At 38.5% G+C, this 24,239-nt stretch overlaps 2 protein-coding genes across 3 annotated transcripts in view; one reads left to right on the forward strand and one right to left on the reverse strand.

Moving 5' to 3' along the window:
• The window catches only part of LOC131002874 (uncharacterized), a 40,882-nt gene that overhangs the window by 7,171 nt on the left and 9,472 nt on the right, over window positions 1-24,239 (reverse strand). The window contains exon 1 of one of the 2 annotated variants that reach the window (XM_057929368.1): window positions 2,542-2,562. The exons of the other annotated variant lie outside the window; for it this stretch is intronic. The gene's annotated coding sequence lies outside the window, so the exon portion shown is untranslated. Of the gene's footprint in view, window positions 1-2,541; window positions 2,563-24,239 lie in introns of those variants that run through there. 2 annotated transcript variants of the gene reach the window in all.
• LOC131002873 (F-box only protein 8-like) lies at window positions 21,646-23,667 on the forward strand. The gene is made up of 2 exons (XM_057929365.1): window positions 21,646-22,267; window positions 22,438-23,667. The coding sequence occupies exons 1-2, from the start codon at window positions 22,175-22,177 to the stop codon at window positions 23,557-23,559; spliced, it is 1,215 nt and encodes a 404-aa protein (XP_057785348.1). The 5' UTR covers window positions 21,646-22,174; the 3' UTR covers window positions 23,560-23,667.

The following is a 24,239-nucleotide window of genomic DNA, read 5'->3' on the forward strand; positions in this document are numbered from 1 at the left end:
AAGAGAAGATATTGCAACGTTTTTAATCGATGAGTACTCGTCGCAATCAGTTGTCATCACTTTCTCAAACAGAATCAAGTAGTTCACCAAGTATTTATTCTTAGGTTATTTGTAATGTATTCAAACTTTTTTAGTTATGTTATTTGGAATGTATTAGAACTATATTATCTATGAAAATGTTGTTATTATTATTATTATATTTGTATTTTAGTAAAAAATGTCTAAAATGTATTGAATGTCCCCAAAAAAAAATTCTGGGGGCTACTGCCCCCGAACCCCCGTAACAGTTCAACCCCTCCCCCCCAAAAAAATCCTGGCTCCACCACTGGCGGTAGTGTCAGCTAAAGAGATAGTAGAAGAACAAGTGGATTTACAAGGAGACCAACTAGACCTTCATGTTCGAGCTCAAGTTCTAAAAGCACACGAAAGATTGCAGAGGTTGGCAAGTCCCAACTTTGAAGTTACAGTCCAAGATTGTTAGTTACGAGTTTAGACCTTTTGTTTTGTAAGCTTATAAAACTTTGAGCTTTTGTTGCTTCATTACTGTAAGCTAGCTAGCTAGCTCCACAAGTCTTTCTATTTAAATAACTCGTTTACTTTCTTACATTAGATCTATATTATTGACCACAAACAATAACACCTTGGCAAACGTAAATGCTTTTATCAAATGATGTTTTCTAATTCCTGTTTCTTTGATATAAAACTAGAATGGGTGTGTAATAAAGCAACCCGCCACTTTGAATGAGACGGAGGGAGTAGCAATTATAAATATTAAAAAAATAATTTTGAAATTTCGATTTTCAAAAGTATTGTTGTAAAATCAGGTTGGGCAGGGGGGCCCAAAGCCCTTGCAACAATAAAAAGGGAGTGGGTTGAGTCGCTTAAAAAAAAAAATAGCCCATCATTCGAATCCAGTAGAATTATTATTGTGATTTGTAAATAGGGATATGCATTTGACTTTTGCTAAAATCAAATCAAATCAAATTTATTTTATATTTAGAATCCTGCATTTACAATCTCATGTTTTTTATGAGTTTTTTTTTTTTGTTTTGTTTTTGCTACAATCTCACGTTTTCAAATGAAGGTCGTTCCACTTCTCATCATCCCAAACCAGCTGGCCCTGAAAACGACTCATATTTCGCAGGAGAGAGAGAGTGATATGCTAGAAGTGCTTTCATCACTTTAGTGACCAATTGCTGCAGACCCCAAATTAGGTTACACCTCAAATTCCCAAAAATTTGTAGATATAAGTCAGCCTGATTATTTCCGGAGGAGTGAAAAAGAGATGCCAACAAACCTAGAGTCCCTCCCCACAAACCTATTGATAGATAAGATTTTTATCTATCAAGGTAACATGACAAGTCAAAACATAAGTTGATGTATTCTTTCAAAACAAACGCAGCTTTCACTAATAAAAGGTAACATGACAAGTCAAAATATTCGGGCAACATAAGCTAATGTATCTTGACAAAATAAACATCGTACATCTGCAAATAATTTAAGCCCACGTTTGATTGAGTGTTTTTAGAGGTTGGAAATGGATTCAATTAATTGAATCCAATTTATTACCCTTCAAAATAGAGGGGAAACAAAAGAAAGAGAATCCCTTACTAATGATTCATTTCCATTATTTAACCAAACACTCAATAAAAGTAATGGTTAATATTACCATTCCACTCCTTTATTTGATTTCATTCTCTTTCCATTCCTCCACTTGAACCAAAGGAGCACTAAAACGTTAACGTTATAAGGACTGCTGAATCTATATGATATATAAACTCTTTTAATTTGACCAAATATAAACAATAACGATACTAATACTCTTTAATTTAACTGAGCCATATCAGATTATTCTTATGCGGAAAAGCTTGATAACCACCAGTATAGTTTTGCGGTAGCTCTATGGAGTGGAGTTGATGCGTATCAAGATTGTACAAAATGCAAGGCCGCCATTGCTTCCTATGAAAATAGATGTCAAAACGAAACGCGTGCCAAAACGTGTGGATATTTAACCCAACCAAGTGGCTCAAGAACTCCACCAGCTTCAGGAGCAAACTGTTGAATCCTACATTTCTCAGCACCCAACTCGATGTTGGGCTGCGCCTTTGAGGAGACATCGCTTGAGATGGTCTGGGTAGTGGTGCATCTCGATGTCATAATAGGTCTGTGGGGAGGGACTCTATATATGCTTGCCTCTCCTTTTTGCACCCCCGGAAATAATAAGGCCGACTTCTAATGTTTATTATCTGCTTATTGAATACAGATATTGTCATAAACATGTCTTATCTACAATTTTTTGTTTTGAAACAGCATCATCACTCTACTAATCAATCGAACTAACCAATTCATTAATTTGTATACATGTGTTTTGTCAAAACTTATATGCAGAGAATAAGACAGCCATATGCATATCGTTGATATCAATGTCTTTTTATATTAATCTAACCTAAATTTCAAAGACAAAAATCTTGTCTTATGAAACATATATGCATACGTAAATCAGCATATCAAACAAGGGAAAATACGAGGGAGAGTGCTTACCGATTCTCTACTAAGAATGTCAGAATGGGGATCCGAAACGCTGCCGTCGGTGCAGTAGTGGCGCGGAGGCATTTCAGCTTTTCTATTTTCTGTGAATTGTGTAAAACGCGGCGGCGAAGTAATTAAATGAATTACAAGCAGTGGGGGTGGATCCAAATACCTGCAGCAGTTTCCCGCCCTAGCCGAAATAAATACTTACATCGAGTTATTGCTGGCAAGACATATTGGATAAGGTAGGTGTGTTGCCCCATCTTCGGAAGCTCGCACTCAACAATGGGAGATTCACAGTGGGAAACAACTGAAGGCCAATTCTGCAGTACTCTCAGATTCTTGAGTGTTAAGTGGTGTGATGGTATAGAAATCTGGAAAACACAAAGCTCCCACTTTCCATGCCTTGAGTCCCTTCATCTTATTGAAGTACTTGAGTTGGTTGAGATCCCTTTAGATTTCGCAAAAACATCCACACTTAGAGAAATTGATGTGAACCGTTGCAGTGATGTGGTTGTGGAATCTACTAAAAGAATATTAGAGAAACACGAGGACAGTAGAGCATGGCTAGTCCTAACTTTCACGTCAAGAAGGAGGAACGTCAAGAAGGAGGAGTAGGACAACGAGTAAGGTAGGAATTGTATTACTACTATTCACAGTGGTTTTTCATTTTTCATTGGCAGCACAACTGAAAAACAAGTGGGAGATAAAGAGAAACAGCCATTGTTGAGCTGAAAGAGACAATCCAAGAACTATATATTTCTGCAAAATTTTAGTTTTTCATTCACAAATATCATTGATATGTTTTGAGTTATGGTTAAATATTTTGAGTGAGATGTTATTGTACTTTTATTCTGTTCGAATTTTACAGACTTGAGCATTGTCTAAAGCATATTTCTGTATACGTTTGTGTTCTTAATTCTCTATATGGAATCTGTTTCACCTTGTGAAAATATATAAATTTGTTAAAATTACGTAATATTTATTTTATATTATAAATTGTTCAAAGTATAGTAAGGGGATGTTCGATTTGAAGGATTAGATTAAATTATTAATCTTGCAGTTACTCCAAAGAGCAGCAAAAATTTGTAATACTAAATTTTAGCACATCAATATAGAACAAATGTTAAATAATTAAGAGATGGAACTCAAGAGTATATCTCATATATATCAGATCATCGGTGACGAAGATAGACGAAGGATTGGTTACGAAAGCTCCATATAGACATTCCCCACCGCTTATTTTTCTGTTCAAGGATCTCCCACACTCACATGTAGCTACATCAGATTACATGCTGACATTCTTTGTCCGAACAAACGAAGAAATATCGTTGGGGAGGCTGTGATCCTAACAATGTTATGTTCCTCAACAGCCTCCTCAAATCGAATGGAAAACAAAGCTCTTATTCTGATCAAATAACTCTGCAAATCAACAAAATAAAGCTTGGCTGACACTTGATATCTTGGAGAAAAAGAAGAAACACGTGAAATCAAAGAAATTGCTTGAAGAGGAGAAAAATTGTATCTCAGAAAATTAGTCGAACACACGGGGTGCAGAACGAAGAAACTAATTTTATTTGATTTTCTATTAGAAAGAAAATCAAATAACTCATGTGCATTACACATTATCTATCCGCTACAAAAACTGAGTTTAAGCAACGTGGTTTTGTTCGCAAATTAGGGTTCAATCAACTAATTTCTTTGTACATTCATAGAGAGATCAGTATGGCGAGAGGAAGCTGCTTGAACTTCTGATATGATGAAGTCAATTTATACCTCATGGAATGTGGAGCAAATGCCATACCAAATCGTTCAGCACGCGATGGAGCGTTGAAGGGATAATGAATGATTGTGGCGGCGTGAATGAAGGAGAATAGGGCTATACTTATTTAATTAGAATTAGAATGGGCCAATTTTTGGGTTTTAGGTTTATTTGGGTTTGGGTGGGAAACTGCTGTATTTATTTAGGTTTACTCCGCCGCAGCGTACGAAACCAGTCATCCGCAAGCAGCCGCCTCCGCGCCGCTGCTGCACAAACGACAGCGTTTCTGCATTCAGTAAAAGCAGATGATAAGTCAGCCTTATTATTTCCGGAGGTGTAAAAAGGGATGCCAACAAACATAGATTGCCTCCCCACAGACCTATTGTTCGAAATCCTCCTCCGTTTTCCGGCCAATCATCTCTACGACAGAGCGATGCTCGTCTGCCGGCGGTGGTACCACATTATCCATTCTCGTACCTTCATCAACGTGCACGTGCAGATGCACGGTGCTACCTATGGACTCCTCCTATCAGCCCCATATGAAAAAGCTCGGCCTATTTATATAACAGCCACCGCTGACGGCGGAATCCACACATCTGTGCTAGCTTACCGCTCCGATATGGGAGTTCTTGCTACCAGCAACGGTTTGGCTCTGGAGGTGGCTCTTGGGAAGGATTGGGGATATGACTGCCTCCTTCATCTTGTGAATCCTGCAACGAAGCAGTTATTCCACCTCCCACCATTCCCTCGAGGCCTATCCTATGGCCTGCGCGGACATGGTTTTGCATACTCTGCAGCTTCCTCGGCGTATAAAGTGATTGCACAGTACACTGTTTGCCCCTCCGCACCACGCCCACAAACTGACTACAGTCTTGATGTGCTCACTGTTGGAGTCGATGAATCCTGGAGGCACGTCGAGGTTCACCACCTCCCCGACCATCTCAGGCTATTTTTCTTCAACAAGGCTCCCTTGACTACTGAAGGTTTCTTGCACTGGGGATGGGGGAAGTGCTGCGCTACGATGGATGTGGAGACGGAGATCATTACACTGAGTGAAGTCCCTTACCAGTACCTTGAATGCTACTGCGACTATTATTATCTGTCGACTGGGAGGTGTCTGTTGCTCCTGGTTGCGTGTGGGGATCTGTCGTGGGAGGTTTGGGAGATGAAGGCAGAGACGGGCGAGTGGAGGAAGGCGCTGCCCAACGTCGACATGGGAGCTCAGAAATGCAGGATTCAACAGTTTTCTGATCGATTTCTTGAGCCACTTGGTTGGGTTAAATATCCAAAGGTTTTGGCCTTTTATTTTGGCCCCTTTACTTCTGGGAGGCATTGCATTTTCTACAATCTTGATACGCATCAACTCCACTCCATAGAACTACCACAATCCTATTGTAGAGATTATGATGCTTTTCCGCATAAGAATAATCTGATATGGCTAAGTTAAAAGAGTATTATTTACAGATATACGATATTTATTTTTTCAAGACACATCAGTTTATGTTGGTCGAATATTTTTGATCATGTTACCTTAACAGTCACATGTTATTAGATTGCAAATACAAGCTTATAAGTAAGACAACTATTTTTCCAATAACTCATGCACACTACACATTATCAAATTAACGAGCCAAAAACTGGCTTATATCAAAGATCGTAAACAAACACCAATCATATCATTAATGGTTTATATATATAACTTAATCATGAAATAACATACAAAGAAGTCTGCTCGAGGTCTCCAACAATTGGTTCCTCGTTGATGACTGGTTGGCTTTCAAACAGAGATTATACCATGAAATGATGAAAGCCCTAATTCTAGCATATATTTAACAATCTTAATAAAAGAGAAGCAGGAAGAGGAATAGTACTGTAAAAAGAATAGTGATGTGCTGGCATTTATGTAGTTTTCTGTTATTTGGAGGCTGATTTTTGAAACTATTGATTTATCTCACCTCTTTCTCCTCATAGCCGATGAGAGATCAGCTTTCTTTTTCTCCCTTTCTACTTTCTATGGTTTCTCTCTTTTGAAATTCTACTCCAAGAAATCAAATCTTATTCAAATGTACTTGTACAATTCTATCTATGACTTTTGGTCTATTACACCATGTCGATGATATTTTATTAAAATCTTCTTCAAATGATCGGTGCAAAGTCAAATCAAAATCAACCCACAGAAAGCCATTACAGCAACAAAACCAAAGGTGAGCTTATCTTCGTAGACCTACTTTTATGATTACTTTTTTTGATTAACCCTAGAACTATATAGTGATCACGAAAGCTTGAAACGAGTATAATTTTAAGAAGTCAAAGAGAAATCAAATTATAATGAATGATTTTAAGAAATCAAAGAGAAATCAAAGAGGAAAGGGTGCTCCCTGTTTTACAGAAAATCATGTCTTGACTAGAGTTTGAGTGACCTGCGGCTAGGTTTCTGGTGTTGATGGTGCCGATCGGAGGTGGCTTTCTTGGCTTCTGGTTATCGGAGAAGGATGGTAGACGATGGGGAACGGCGAGTCTTGGTTGAGTTAGAGCGAGTTGGGGCTGGGTTAATTGGGTTCATATTTCCAAAGATATCAACTTAGATCAACGGGTATATAATTCTCCACATGCAGATCATGTTGCAGCTATATGAGTTGAGGGTTTCTTCGTTCTGACCCTTATGTCTAAAAGACAATTTTTCTTACTATGTGATCAAGGTTGTGAGAAACATAACTCTCATAAACAAAAAGTAAGTAGGATGCTATGTGGATGAATATTTTTCTTCAATCAAAGAGGTAAATTAAGATTTCTTACTTAAATACTTACTATAATTTAAATTGTTAATATTACAAAATTCGATATTACGTAATTATAACAATTATATACTTTCACAGGGTGAAACAGACTCCACATACTATAGAGGATTAAGCACACAAGTGTACACATAAATGTGCTTCATGATGATGCTCAAGTCTATAAAATTCGATCAACGAGGAAATCTCAATATCGTAGAAAATGCAATCCAAAAAACACAACCAATGGAAAGCATCGATGTTGGAGATATTAAAGAAGAGCCGACTCAAGTGGAAGAAAAGAAACATTCACCCGAGAAATAAAAAAAATTCTCGTCTAGAAAAATCTACGATGGAGTTGCAGCCCACAGAGAAAAAAATAAGGGTAACCAAGAAAAAGTTTGATGACTACATTGAGATTACAAGTGACGACGATCTGACGCTGAACAACATTCTGTTGCAAACCAAAAATAAGAACAAAAGATCCTCAATCGTCAAAATCAAACAAGAAAAGATTTAAAATTCGTCTTGCTCCGTACTTAGATAATTTAGGATATTTCATAGATTTTTTTGCATTTTTATTTAGAGGTATATTATGGATATTACTTTATTACATTTAAACTTATTCATTAATAGTTGCATTGGTTCCTTTTTTAAATTACAATTATAGTCAAATGAATAAATCAATTTAATAAAAAAAATTAATTAATACAAATATTCAAAACTATATAAAAATATCTATGAATTTTATTTACATAGTAAAAAACACACGTGTTCAACTTGCATCGCACGTTCTTACTGGTAGTCTATCAAAGTAAACAAGACTCTTATCTAGGCTAATCTTTTATAATAAATACCCCTTTCACTAATAAAAGGTAACATGACAAGTCAAAATATTCGGCCAACATAAGCTAATGTATCTTAAGAAAATAAAGATCATATATGTGCAAATAATCCAAAACGTTATAAGCACTACTGAATCTATATGATATATCAACTCTTTTAACTTGACCAAATATAAACAATAACGATACTAATACTCTTTTAACTTGACCAAATATAAACAATAACACTAATACTCTTTTAATTTAGCCATATCAGACTATTCTTATGCGGAAAAGCTTGATAACCACATGTACAGGATTGTGGTAGCTTTGTGTAGTGGAGATGATGCGTATCAAGATTGTACAAAATGCAATGCCTCTTAAAAGCGCCAAAATGAAAGGCCAAAACCTGTGGATATTTAACCCAACCAAGTGGCTCAAGAGCTCCATCATCGAACTGTTGAATCCTGCATTTCTGAGCTCCCAAGTCGACGTTGGGCAGCGCCTTCCTCCACTCGCCCGTCTCTGCCTTCATCTCCCAAACCTCCCACGACAGATCCCCACACACAACCAGGAGCGACACACACCTCCCAGTTGACAGATATTTATAGTCGCATTCATTGTACTCATAAGGGGCTTCACTCAGTGTAATGATCTCCGTCTCCACATCCATTGTCATGCAGTATCTCGCCCTTCCCCAATGCACGAAACCTTCACTAGTCAACGGAGTCTTGCCGAGGAGAAATTCCCTGAGATGGTCGGGGAAGTGGTGCATCTCGATGTGCCTCCAGGATTCATCGACTCCAACAGTGAGCACGTAAAGACCGAGGTCAGTTTGTTGGCGTGGTGGCGAGTGGCAAAAAGTGTACGGTGCAAACACTTTATACACCAAGGAAGCTGCAGAGTATGCAAAACCATACTTGAGCATATAGGCTATGCCTGTAGGCAATGGTGGGAGGAGGAACGACTGCTTCGTTGCAGGATTCACATGACAAGGGAGGAGGTAACCTTTGGCATCCAACAGCCGAGCCATCTGCAGAACTAAACCGTTGCAGGTAGCAAGAGTTCCCAATTTGGAGACGTGAGTTATCTCAGATGTGTGGATTCCACCGTATGCGTCGGTTGTTACATAAAGTGGCACAGTATGATTATAACTTTGGGGTGATAGGAGGAGTCCATAGATAGCACCGTGCATCTGCGCGTTGATGAAGGCATGAGAATGGATAATGTGGTACCACCGCCGGCACACGAGCCTCGCTCTCTCGTAGAGATGATCGGCCGGCAAACAGAGGAGGATTTCGAACAATAGGTCCGTGGGGAGGGACTCTATGCTTGGTGGCATTGGCCTCTCCTTTTTACACCTCCGGAAATAATAAGGCCGACTTCTATTGTATATCATCTGCTTTTATTGAATACAGATATGTCATATATATTGTCAGAAACATGTATCTTATCTACAAATTTTTGTTTTGTATACATATATGTGTTTTATCAGCCCAAAACTTAAATGCTGAGAATAAGACAGCCATATGCATATCAATGACTATCCTAAATTTCAAAGATAAAAATATTTTGTTATGAAACATATATGCATACGGAATTTTGAGGTGTAACCTAATTTTGAAAGAGAGGCATGTGCATATGAAACAAGGGAAAATATGACTTACCGATTCTCTACTAAGAATGTCGGAATGGGGATCCAAAACGCTGCCGTCGGTGCAGCAGCGGCGCGGAGGAGGCGGCGGCTTGCGGTAGACTGGTTTCATACGAAGCATTTCGGCTTTTCTATTTCCGGTGAAGTGTGTAGAATGCCGCGGCGGAGTAACTGAATTACAAGCAGTGTGTGCCCTAATAAATACAGCAGTTTCCCGCCCAAACCGAAATAGTGTAGGAAAATGAGAGAGAGAATATTTTGGAGAAAGAGATGATTGTATTATTTTTGGAGTTAGTTGTTGGTTATCCTTGACATCATCTAATGATATGCAGCGGAATATATATTCAAGGATTAGATCTAGATTTACAAATGCATCATGTGTAGAGATAGACACACAACAATAAGAATAACTTACTTGTTATGTGGTAAACGTATCGATTCGTGCCGTGAATCCACTACTAAGGTATCCACGTGTATGTCGATTCGATGCAGGAACTATTCCAAGTGCACGATTCAATCGTTGACAGCTAGGAAATCTCCGATTGAAACTATAGTGCTCTCTTAGTGTTTGCAAACCAAAAGCTCTAAGCTAATGTTTTCGTATGTTTTCGTATGTAATTCGTAAGACCAAGCTTCCTTATTTATAAGCGAAGAAGACAATTCTAAATTGTCTTGTCTTCCTTAGTCAACAATTACGACTAAGGAATTCACACTTGAGTCAACAATTACGACTAAGTAATTCACACTTGAACTGTCTTACTTAGTATTAGAATATATCAAATATATCCTAATCTAGTCCACAATATCTTTCAATCTCCCACTTGGACTAGCATTAGATTAAACACCAAGCACTAACTTTGCACTCTTAAGCGAATCAACAATACACATAAAGTGTGACCCTTTAGGCCTCCATTATCGACGATAATCAAATTAAAGTCTACACAAAACTCCTAGACTGCGTTGTGTAGCGAACTCGATATATGAAGAACGTTTACGTGGATTCTGTAAACAAACCTTTATATGAAGTTTATGTAATATCCCTTCATTCACGAACCACTCGATTGAGCCTAGGATCTGCCATGTGTCTATCCCAATAGCTCAATCATTTTATCTCATTCCGATCATATTCAATTATTCTAATTGAATATATCTTTGCATTGGCCAATGACTAACGGTCAAATAATATAGAGAATTTGAAGTGTTCTCTCGAAATTCAAATCGAGGAATGAATCCTATTCTTGGCTCAACTACCATTTCCATTTGCCTCATGATGTACCCAACACAAGCCGTATCTACCCCTTTGATGGAGTGCAAGCATTGTACTTGGTCAAAGCACACCACTCAACAAACAAAATGAGTATTGACCTCAAGTCAAAGGACTATTACATACTCCATACACTATTAAATCATAGACACTAGAACAAATGATTTAATAGCAGGGTATACCAATATTCTCCAAAATATCCATGTGTCCATCACGAGAATCAAATTACTCGTAGTTGTGAGATCAACTACATTCTCTAAGAATATGATGCAAACCACATGCTAACCTATCGCATGTCATCAATATCCCATTCTTGATGACCATTGGTTAGGGCACTTTTAGAATTACACTTATATCATTAATGTCTCACATCATTAATAACAGTGATAATTCAAGGGAACAGATAAAAGAATAATGTCAAACAATAAAACAAATTATTCCAATAAATGCACAAGCCCATGAAATCAAATAACATATATATAAATGTGATCAAGTAAGGATGTCTCATTATAAATTGTTTCTAAGACATTCAAACAAAACTCCCACTAAATTAAAGCCAACTTCCAACATGTCTAACACCCAAGCTCTCAAAATGTTTGTTGTGTTTTGCTATACACAATGGCTTGGTGAAAGGATCAGCTAAGTTATCATCAGTGGGTACTCTTTCTAATTTCACATCGCCTCTTTCAATTATTTCTCTGATCAGATGATATCTTCGAGGAATGTGCTTGTTTCTATTCGTGGGTCTTGGTTCCTTTGCTTGCGCAACTGCACCAGTGTTGTCACAATACAATGGTATTGCACAATTGGTACTTGGAATGACACCCAGTTCTTTCACGAATTCTAACAGAGCCACAACCTCCTTGGCAGCTTCAGATGCAGCAATATACTCGGCTTCGGTGGTGGAGTCGGCAGTAGTGCTTTGTTTGGAACTATTCCAACTAACTGCTCCACCATTGAGGATGAAGACATAGCCAGACTGTGACTTATAGTCATCATGGTCTGTTTGGAAGCTAGCATCAGTATACCCAGTAACTGATAACTCTGGCTGTCCACCATAGACTAAGAAGTATTCTTTAGTCCTTCTAAGGTACTTTAGAATAGTCTTGACAGTTCTCCAATGTACCTCACCGGGATTTTGCTGAAATCTGCCTGTCATGCTAAGCGCATATGCCACATCTGGCCTAGTAGATGTCATGGCATACATTATCGATCCTATAGCAGAAGCATATGGGATCCTTTTCATGTATTCAATCTCTTGGTCACTAGAAGGGCAACCCTTCTTAGACAAGATTATACCATGTCCCATAGGAAGAAATCCTTTCTTAGAATTTTCCATTGAGAAGCGCTTTAGCAATTTGTCTATGTAGGTGGATTGTGATAATCCCAACAATCTATTAGGTCTATCCCGATAGATCTTTATCCCAAGGATATAGGAAGCATCACCCAGGTCCTTCATCATGAAGGAACTAGCCAACCAATCTTTCACGGATTGCATTATAGAACGATCACTACCCATAATCAAAATGTCATCAACATATATGATAAGGTAGACAATGTTCCCATCTTTGCGTTTACTATAAACACATGGATCCTCTTTGCTTCTGACAAAATCAAACGATTTGATAGCTCTGTCAAAGCAAATATTCCAACTCCTAGAAGCTTGCTTAAGTCCATAAATGGACTTCTTTAGCCTACATACTGCATTCGGCCTTTCTTTGGATACAAAACCTTCAGGTTGAGTCATATAGACTTCCTCTTCAAGTTCTCCATTGAGAAATGCGGTTTTGACATCCATTTGCCAAATGTCAAAGTTATAGTATGCAGCTATAGCAAGTAAAATCCTAATGGACTTGATCTTTGCGACTGGTGAAAAGGTTTCGTCATAATCAATGCCCTCGCGTTGACTATAACCTTTTGCCACCAACCTAGCCTTGTAGGTTCGTACTATGCCATCTGCATCTCTCTTCTTTTTGAAGATCCATTTGCAGCCTATGGGATATTTCCCATCTGGCAAATCAACTAGTTCCCAGACTAGATTGAAGTACATCGAGTCCATTTCGGAAATTAAGGCTTCAAGCCACTTCTCCGAGTCGGTGCCCGACACCGCTTCAGTATAGGTCTTAGGTTCATCATCATCCAGATCAACTTCATCATCTTGGTTCTCAACCAATAGATTAAGTCTTTCAGGTGCTCGACGATTCCTACGAGGCCTATGGAGTTGTTCTTGCGTTTGTTCAGGTTGTACATTCTGATCGTGAGGAGGTTCCTCTGTGTTGAATGTTTCAACAGTTTCAGAATTTTCAGGGATTTCCTCAAGATTTTCTTGAGGTGGTGGTAATACAACTATTGTATCATCATGTCTTTGATGCATCTCATTGTTTTGAGGTGTCTCTCTAAGAGATATTCCCCTTCCCAATAGATCATCAAATACTCCCACTGAATTCTTGTCCACACCATTAGACAAGTTTTCATCCTCTATGTTATTTTGTGGTTCTTGAATTTCTTCAAGTTCTATCGTATTGTGACCTTGTTCTTTAGAGACATAAATGTCTTCTAGGAACGTCACATTCCGTGAAACGATCACCTTGTGATCACCGGGAACGTATAAATAATACCCTCTTGTTTCCTTAGGATATCCCACAAGATAACATTTCTCACTTTTAGATTCCAATTTATCAGTCATCATCTTTTTAACATACGCAGGACAACCCCAGGTCCGTATATGTTTAAGAATCGCCTTTTGGCCACACCATAACTCATATGGTGTTTTCTCGACTGATTTCGAAGAAACTCTATTCAGAATATAAACAGCGGTCTGTAAGGCATGACCCCAAAGAAATAAAGGGAGACTTGCAAAACTCATCATGGATCGAACCATATCTAATAAAGTCCGATTCCTCCTTTCGGATACCCCATTCATTTGAGGTGTCCCCGGAGGAGTCCAGTCTGACCGAATTCCATGTGATTTTAAGTAATCAAGAAACTCATGGCTTAAGTATTCTCCTCCTCGATCTGATCGAAGAGCCTTTATACTTTTTCCAAGTTGTTTCTCGACTTCTAACTTGAACTCCTTAAATTTCTCAAAGGCCTCAGATTTGTGCTTCATGAGATACACATATCCATACCTCGAAAAATCATCAGTAAAAGTTATGAAGTACGAATATCCACCTCTTGCTTCTGTTGGAAACGGTCCACACACATCTGTGTGAATCAATTCTAGCAAGTCTTTGGCTCGTAACCCCTTCCCAGAAAAAGGTTTCTTAGTCATCTTACCTTTGAGACAGGATTCACAAGCACCATATGACTCAAGGTCAAATGATTTGAGATAGTCTAACTTTCTCAATCTTGCTATCATGTTCTCATTGATATGACCAAGTCTACAATGCCAAAGATAGGTAGTATTATTCGCATTACTCAGCTTAGGTCGTTTGTTTTGTACATTGAGAATACTCCTTTCACATTCAAGATAATATAAACCATTCAAAAGAGAGGCACTTCTATAAAACAATCCATTAAGGGAAAACGAGCATCGACTGTTTCCAAAATGGAAGGAAAAACCTTCAATGTCCAACATCGGAATGGAAATAATATTCTTAGAAATAGAAGGAACGAAGTAACAATTACTTAAAACAAGTCTATTTCCCGAAGGAAGATCTAATCTATAAGTCCCCACGCGTTCAGCAGCAACTCTTGCTCCATTTCCCACGCGTAGATCGACTTCCCCAGGCATCACTTTCTTGGTTTCACTTAGGCCCTGCACATTATTGCAAATGTGTGAGCCACAAGCTGTATCTAATACCCAAGATTGTGAATTATCAATAGACATGTTTATCTCAATGACAAACATACCCGAGCTCATACCCGATGCACCTTGTGCCTTGTATTTCGGGCAGTCTCTCTTCCAGTGCCCCTTTTCAATGACAAATTCGACATATTATCTGATCAATAAATAAAGAAAAGCAAATTAGAAAGAATAAACTATGATCACATTGTATCACTAATCAAACAATGGGCTATCGTATTGATTAGCTCCCACTAATTTTTGACATATTTTACGCCCCCAACGTAAAATACGGATTTATATGTTATATAAATCTTAGTGGTCCGAGATCCAAGTCAATATTATGCAGCCTCTGCTTGGGCTGATGACTGCAATAATATTACTTAATAGGCCTCTAAGCCAATTGCAACAACAATTTTGCAACTCTCGGTTGATTAATCTAATTAATCTGCGTCCTTAAATCACTTTGGTCGAGTTTCACGCCACAAATGATCAAGCAAGTCAACCCCATCACACGGTGCCAACCTATGAATGAGCCTTGGCCTTGTAGACTAGAGCAAACACTTGGGTGTAAATACTCTTGATCGAAAAGGATGGGTTGCTCAGACAATTATGATGGACGACGCGTTTTGTGCTTACACAAAGACTTATATTTAATGGGGATTTAGCATGTGATACTAATTGCTTATATTTAATATCTAATATTAAATAGCAAAACAATTACTGGGTGCCGCCTACCCAGGCATATAAAATGCGGACCACACATATTGGGCGCCGCCTACCCATACATAGCAAAGCGGACTACATATATTGGGCGCCGCCTACCCAAGATAAAAGCGGTCTTTAACTACTATAGTTAAATAATAAGCATAAAATCAAATAACATGCTTATCACATAAAGACATAAAACTCTACGAATAAAATCATTAATCAAATTAATATTTTATTCTCTAATTAAATATGGGTTAATCAATTTATATTAATTCTAAATTAATATAAATTTATTTATATTATTATTAATTCAAAATTAATAACAATAATTTAAATCTATTAATCCAATTAATAAATTAATTCTGAAATTGGGGTTCAATTATTAATTCTAAATTAATAAAAGATTTTTTTTTTATATATAAACTGTTACCGCCTAATTTGGGCCATTTATTAAAACAAGCCCAGCCCCTTTAATAAATCATATTGCAGCCCACAAATGGTCAATAACAGCAGCCCATAGAATCAGACCCAGACCGGGCCCAAACACCTTAGAGACCTCAGCCCAGCAGCCCCAGGCCCAGACCAAAGCCCAAATTCCATGTTCCAGACCAGAAATAAGGGTTTACAGCTGCAACAGCAGCGCCCCCTTTCGATTCCCGTCAGCCGCGATCGGAGCCCTGCTGCCGCCTTTTCGCCAGTCAGCCCGCCGCCGCCGCGCGCGAAGCAACGACGCAGACGACGTCGCTCGGCCTCGCCGGACGTACCCTCGTCGGCCGTAACTCAAAGCTGCGTCGGAGGAAGGCGGCGACTTCTCCAGACGCCTCCCTGCGTCCTCACGGTTTCTCGGCCATTCCGGCAGGAGCTCGAAGCTCCTTTGTCGCCGTTCACCGCCCGGAGGCGTGCAAGACCTCCACCATCAGTCACCCTCCATTTCCGGACTCCAAGCCCGCGATATGGACGCGTTGCAGAGGGACAGCGGCCTCTCTGAATCGAGGTGCGACGCAAACGGTGGCGAGTGGTCGGGCGCGGCGCACCGGCGAGCCCCGACCCACCTGCGCCGCCTCGTCAATCACCTACGCCCTCTGCATCGGCGGTGATCGATGGCAGCAGCAGTGAACCAGCAAAGTAGGTTCGAATATAGCCCAGCAATTTTCACCCAAATTCAGAAAATGGTTTCGAACATTTCAATCCCAAATTTTCAGTTTCAGATTTCTAAAATCACATACTCTTAACCCATAAACAATTAGAACACAATAGCAATTGTAAATCGAGCCTCGGGCTCTGATACCACTGTTGGTTATCCTTGACATCATCTAATGATATGCAGCGGAATATATATTCAAGGATTAGATCTAGATTTACAAATGCATCATGTGTAGAGATAGACACACAACAATAAGAATAACTTACTTGTTATGTGGTAAACGTGCGTCTAGATTCGTGCCGTGAATCCACTACTAAGGTATCCACGTGTATGTCGATTCGATGCAGGAACTATTCCAAGTGCACGATTCAATCGTTGACAGCTAGGAAATCTCCGATTGAAACTATAGTGCTCTCTTAGTGTTTGCAAACCAAAAGCTCTAAGCTAATGTTTTCGTATGTAATTCGTAAGACCAAGCTTCCTTATTTATAAGCGAAGAAGACAATTCTAAATTGTCTTGTCTTCCTTAGTCAACAATTACGACTAAGGAATTCACACTTGAGTCAACAATTACGACTAAGTAATTCACACTTGAACTGTCTTACTTAGTATTAGAATATATCAAATATATCCTAATCTAGTCCACAATATCTTTCATTAGTTACATGGACTTGCAACTAGACTTTATTTATACTAGTAAGCTAGGCATACGAAGCATCTAAGAGTAAATGAAAACTCATAAATACATTCAATACTAGGTAGATGATTCATATTCACCCATGTAACTTATGACTCTAGAAATTCAATTTATAACTTAGCCAACAAATAAACCTAAAACCCAAAAATGGCCCATTCTATTCTAATTCTAAATAACTATTCTCCCTCATTCGCGCGGCCACGCACTGTGCCCATTTCCTACAGAGAAACTCACCTGAAAATGAAGGGCATTATGCTTAAAACTCGTTTATTTCCAGAATCGGCCTGCCGCCTCCTCCCCACCGCGGCAGTCGATGGAAGCTTGCTGATTGAAGACGAACAAGGAAATTCAAATAGATTGGTGACCCAACCCTCCTTTCTATTTTTTCTTCAATTTGCCCATTTCAAACAAATTAATGTAGATGATGTGGGTGTATTCAATTAAGAATTTAAAAGATTTTGATAGATTTTCAATAATTCAGGATTATGCTAATTTCATGAATTGTCTTAATTCAACATGGAGTTTAGCAAATTCTGTTAAATTGATTTACCTCTATTATTATAAATTTGATAAATCTCTATTTTTATAAATTTGATAAGTCTATAAATTGTTATAATAAAAAATATCTATAAAAAAATAATACTTAATATACAAATTAAAATAAATCAAAAATGCATCCGTTTTGTTTTGAATTTCCAACACTCAAGACCTCACAAGTAACAACAAAATTTCCCCTAAAAAAAAGTAACAACAAAACTGACGTTAATAAAATTTGCAAAATATTTCCCAATCCCTTCAATCCTTTATCTAAAATTTCTGCAACAGTGACCAAAGTGTAGAGCTCCTCTTTGGCATCTTCATCGTCGTTTCTCTTGTGTGCAATGCGTACACGGATCACTCTAGGCACGATCCGGATTCCACAACTCCATATGTGTTTAACGCACACATATAAAACGTTGAGGTGATCTCCGTGCACCCGGGTGTACCGTACACCCGGGTTGTACCCGACCCGGATCCTGATCCAATTAGAATATCCTGACCAATTTTTTCTTGAAATGACACTAACACTAATACCAGTCCAAATGACACTAACACTAACACTAATTTGTTTTACAAATGATACTATTTCAAAAACAACATTAACACTATTTTATTTTACAAATGACACTAACACTATACTGAAATAACACTAACACTACTTGTAAAATTACACTAACACTATATCGAAATAACACTAACACTTGACATTCGGATAGGATAATCTTGTTGGGTCAGGATCCGGGTCGGGTACGACCCGGGTGTACACAAGATTTTGTGTAAAACTTTTCCATTCCACCTTCTTTGACGAACTATGATGAGATTCTTGTCAATCAGATCATTAAGATAATCTTCAGCAACCTCTTCCAAACTTGCAGATTTATTTGGTTTAAAAATCCCTCAGCAACCAAATACTTGATGAGTTCATAGACACAAATTAATCCAGGTATCTTGTTTTTAGAATAAAAATCGAACCATATTGAAAACCCGAAGAAAAAAAAAAGACAAATTTGAGTTTTCCTATATATCATACAATTGTTTTTTGTTTTGATATAATTTGCTTTATCATCAACTCCTATTCCAAGTATTTTAAAAAAAAAGTTCTCTTACTCCAAATTTGAGTTTGCTTATTATGTATAACTTGCTAGAACTAGGGCTTTCATCACATTTCATGGTATAATCTATGTTTGAAAGCCAACCAGTCGTTAACGAGGAACCAATTGTAGCAGACCTCAAACAATCTTCTTTGTATATTACTTCACGATTGAGTTATATATATGTTCATAGCTCAACTAATGATATGATTGGTGTTTGTTTACCCTCTTCATTGATCTAAGCCAATTTTTGGCTCGTTTGATAATGTTATGGTGTACATGAGTTATTGGAAAAATAATCGTCTTACTTTTAATTGTAATTTCATTCAAAATATTCAGACAGAATATATGTTGATTTGCAATCGAATAGCAATGTGATTGTGTGGTCACAATCTGTCCATTCAAAATGAGCATAAATATTCATCTTATATCATCCTTCCATGCTACTACTCTTTTGAGCATTTACTTTACAAGATTGATAAGATGAGTAATTGAATATTTTTATTCTCAAGAGTATGATTTTTCAATCTCATGTTTTTGATGAGATAAGAATCAATCATAACCAACTCAAATTATATAAATAATTAAGGGTCTTCATATATTCCAAATTTTCATCCATCAAAGTAAATAAGAGTCGGGCAATATAAGCTGATGAATTTTGGGAAAATAAACATCATATATCTGCAAGTAATCTAAAATATTATAAGCAATACTGAATCTATATGATATATCAACTCTTTGAACTTGACCAAATAGAAACAATAACGTTACTAATACTCTTTTAACTTAGCCATATCAGACTATTCTTATGCGGAAAAGCTTCATAACCACTGCTATATGATTGTGATAGCTCTATGGAGTCGAGTTGATGCGTTTCAAGATTGTACAAAATAGAAGGCCAAAACATGTGGATATTTAACCCAACCAAGTGGCTCAAGAACTCGACCAGCATCACGGGAAAACTGTTGAATCCTGCATTTCTGAGCTCCCAAATCGACGTTGGGCAGCGCTTTCCCCCACTCGCCCGATTCTGCCTTCATCTCCCAAACCTCCCACGACAGATCCCCACACGCAACCAGGAGCGACAGACACCTCCCTGCTGACAGATAATAATAGTCGCGTTCATGGTACTCACAAGGGGCTTCACTCAGCGTAATGATCTCCGTCTCCACATCCATCGTCACACAGTACCTCCCCCTTCCCCAGTGCACGAAACCTTCACTAGTCAACGGAGTCTTGCCGAGGAGAAATTCCCTGAGATGGTCGGGGAAGTGGCGCATCTCGATGTGCCTCCAGGATTCATCGACTCCAACAGTGAGCACGTGAAGACCGAAGTCAGTTTGTTGGCGTGGTGGCGAGTGGCAAAAAGTGTACGATGCAAACACTTTATACACCAAGGAAGCTGCAGAGTATGCAAAACCATACTTGAGCCTATAGGCTATGCCTGTAGGCAATGACTACTACTCTATGCTTGTTGGCCTCTCCTTTTTACACCTCCGGAAATAATAAGGACGACTTCTATTGTATATCATCTGCTTTTATTGAATACAGATATGTCATATATATTGTCAGAAACATGTATCTTTTCTACAAATTTTTGTTTTGTATACATATATGTGTTTTAACAGCCCAAAACTTAAATGCTGAGAATAAGACAGCCATATGCATATCAACACATAATTGGTAGTAATTCTGGTCCGGGCCTTTGCATGGTCCGGGCCGTCTGTATCAAGACCACCAAACTCCAATAATAGGCTATATTATTATGCTAATACTGCATAATACATAGCAGCAAACACGGCCTTAAGATATTGCACGACAACAAAATCCGACTCTACGACAGATTTAATTATATCAGAATTGACTTTCATGGGAAATTCCAAAAAATGTGAAAGAAAAGTGTGAAAGTTTGTGTATTTAGAATATATTTTATTTGTTTTGGGAAAAACCAAAAATTGTGTAAAGTTTATGGATTTAAAACAAATTACCCCATTGCTTTATTTACGGTCATTAAATACTATCTATGTTACCAGAGTTGTTACCACGACTGCATCAAAATATTCTTTGGAGATCCCCTTGCAGATAAGCACAAATCTTGAAGATTTTGTTTTCGGTTTTGTGTGATTTTCGTAGAAGATCCTTGTGTATATTTTGGATTTTCTTGCAAGCTTTCATAGAAGAGTCTTCATCATAGAAGGAAACTTTGGTTTCGCCCATATAAAAGCCGATATCTTCCTGGAGTTAGGGTTTGGTTTTTTCGTGCATTCTTTCAAGCAGTTTATAAGCGCAGCACTAGTCTGTGAGAGAACATTGTTGGTCGAGGGTTTGGTTTTTTCGTGCATTCTTTCAAGCAGTTTATAAGCGCAGCACTAGTCTGTGAGAGAACATTGTTGGTCGAGTTCATGTTCTTGTTTCTTTTACTTTGCTTTTACTATTGTTGATAGCAAGGTATTTCACACTTAGAAGGTTAATGTTATCTAGCTTTCAACGATTACTAGTGTTGAGGTTTTGGGAAATTATAGAGGCGTTGAAGATCAAGTCTTGTGTAAGTCCTACTGTAATTTAATCTCCCATAGTGAATCGTTTCCCTGGGCAAGGCCCCAGACGTAGGTGTTCTATCACCGTGATTTGGTATCTCGCTTGGTATTAACTTGGGTTGCTGCGAGATTTTTATGTGTATTCTTATGATGAAGTTTTATGACATTCTTTTCCTTTGGGGAGGCTGTGATCCTAAGAATGTTGCTTACGAGTTTAATAGCAGCTTCGCCAACCATCTCAATAGCCTCCTCGAGTCCGAATAGAAAATAAAGCTCTTATTCTGATCAAATGATCAAATAACTCTGCAAAACAAAAAAATAAAGCTTGGTTGACACTTGATAGCTTGGAGAAAAAGAAGAAACACGTGAAATCAAAGAAATTGCTTGAAGAATGAAAAAATTATCTCTCAGAAAATTCGTCGAACACACGGGGTGCAGAACGAAGAAACTAATTTTATTTGATTTTCTATTAGAAAGAAAATCAAATAACTCATGTGCATTACACATTATCCATCCGCTACAAAAAAACTGAGTTTAGGCAACGTGGTTCTGTTTGCAAATTAGGGTTCAATCAACTAATTTGTTTGTACATTCATAGAGAGATGAGTATGGCGAGATGAAGCTTCCGATATGATGAAGTCAATTTATACCAAATCGATCAGCAGGCGATGGAGATTGAGGCGTTGAAGGGATAATGAATGATTGGGCAGAGTGTGTGGCGGCGTGAATGAGGGAGAATTATTTAATTAGAATTAGAATGGGCCATTGTTGGGTTTTAGGTTTGTTTCGGTTTGGGCGGGAAACTGCTGTATTTATTTAGGTTTACTCCGCCACACTTTGTGCCCGGAAATAGAAAAGCTGAAATGCCTTGTACGAAACCAGTCATCCGCAAGCCGCCACCTCCGCGCCGCTGCTGCACCGACGACAGCGTTTCCGACATTCTTAGTAGACAATCGGTAAGCAGATTTTCCCTTGTTTCATGTGCAGATGGATGTCTTTCAAAATTAGGTTAGAGCTGAAATTCCTTATGCGTATACATTTCATAAGTAAAGAATTTGTCTTGGAAATTTAGGTTAGAGATTAATATAAAGAAACATTGATAAAACACATATACAAAAATTTGCAGATGAGACACATTAGAAGTCGGGCTTATTATTTCCGGAGGTGTAAAAAGGAGATGCCAGCAAACATAGAGTGCCTCCCCAAAGACCTATTGTTCGAAATCCTCCTCCGTTTGCCGACCGATCATCTCTACGAGAGAGTGAGGCTCGTGTGCCGGCGGTGGTACCACATTATCCATTCTCATGCCTTCATCAACTCGCAGATGCACGGTTCTACCTATGGACTCCTCCTATCACCCAGAAAGGCTAAAGCTCTGCCACTTTATGTAACAGCCGACGCAGACGGCGGAATCCACACATCTGAGCTAAATCACATCTCCAAATGGGGAGTTCTTGCTACCTGCAACGGTTTAGTTCTGGAGTTGGATAACAAACGCTTCCCTCGTCTTGCGAATCCTGCAACGAAGCAGTCATTCCTCCTCCCACCGTATCCTAAAGGGGGTATGTATTACCCGCTCTACTATGGTTTAGCATGCTCTGCAGCTTCCTTAGCGTATAAAGTGATTGCACCATCCCCTGTTTACCCGGCGCCACTCCGACAAATTGACCACGGTCTTGTCGTGCTCACTGTTGGAGTCGATGAATCCTGGAGGAACGTCGAGGTTCACCACCTCCCCGACCATGTCAGGCGATGTCTCCTCCCCCAGACTCCGATGAATAGTGAAGGTTTCTTGCATTGGGCAAGGGGGAGGTACTGTGCGACGATGGATGTGGAGACGGAGATCATTACACTGAGTGAAGCCCCTTATGAGTACCATGAAAGCAAGTATAGATATCTGTCAACTGGGAGGTGTGTGTCGCTCCTGGTTGTGTGTGGGGATCTGTCGTGGGAGGTTTGGGAGATGAAGGCAGAGACGGGCGAGTGGAGGAAGGCGCTGCCCAACGTCGACTTGGGAGCTGAGAAATGCAGGATTCAACCGTTTGGTCGAGTTCTTGAGCCACTTGGTTGGGTTAAATATCCACATGTTTTGGCCTTCTATTTTACCGCCTTTTATGGGGAGGAATGGCGGCATTGCATTTTCTACAATCTTGATACGCATCAACTCCACTCCATAGAGCTACCAAAATCCTATAGTATGCACTATCGTGCTTTTCCGCATAAAAATAATCTGATATGGCTAAGCTAAAAGAGTATTAGAATCGTTATTGTTTCTATTTGGTTTAGTTGAAATAGCTTATATATCATATATAGAGATACATTATTGTTTGGTTTAGTTAAAAGAGTTTATATATTATAGATACATTATTGTTTATAGCGTTTCAGATTATCTACAGATATATGATATTGCTTTTTCAAGACACATCAGTTTATGTTGGCCCAATATTTTTTATCATGTTACCTTAACAGTCACATTGTTATTCGATTGCAAATACAAGCTTAACAGTAAGTCAATTATTTTTCCAATAACTCATGCACATTACACGTTATCAAACGAGCCAAAAATTGGCTTAGATCAAAGAAGAGTGTAAACAAACACCAATCATATCATTAATGGTTTATATATATAACTCAATCATGAAGTAACATACAAAGAAGATTGTTTGAGGTCTGCAACAATTGGTTCCTCGTTGACGAGTTGATTTTCAAACAGAGATTATACCATGTAATGATGAAAGCCCTAATCTAATCCACCTTTTAATTATTTTTTTTCATTCTCTTATCTTTCTCCTCTCTCTTTTCTCCTTTACTGCAACTTACCTCAATTGTTTTTCCCAACTCTCTTTTTCTTCTTCTTGATTTTTGTTTCCTTGCTCCCAATTGTCTCTCCATCGGACCTCTCTACGTGAATTCAGATCATTTCATTTT

This window comes from Salvia miltiorrhiza, unplaced genomic scaffold (assembly GCF_028751815.1).
Source record: "Salvia miltiorrhiza cultivar Shanhuang (shh) unplaced genomic scaffold, IMPLAD_Smil_shh fragScaff_scaffold_2_2:::fragment_3, whole genome shotgun sequence".
Classification (NCBI taxonomy): domain Eukaryota; kingdom Viridiplantae; phylum Streptophyta; class Magnoliopsida; order Lamiales; family Lamiaceae; genus Salvia; species Salvia miltiorrhiza.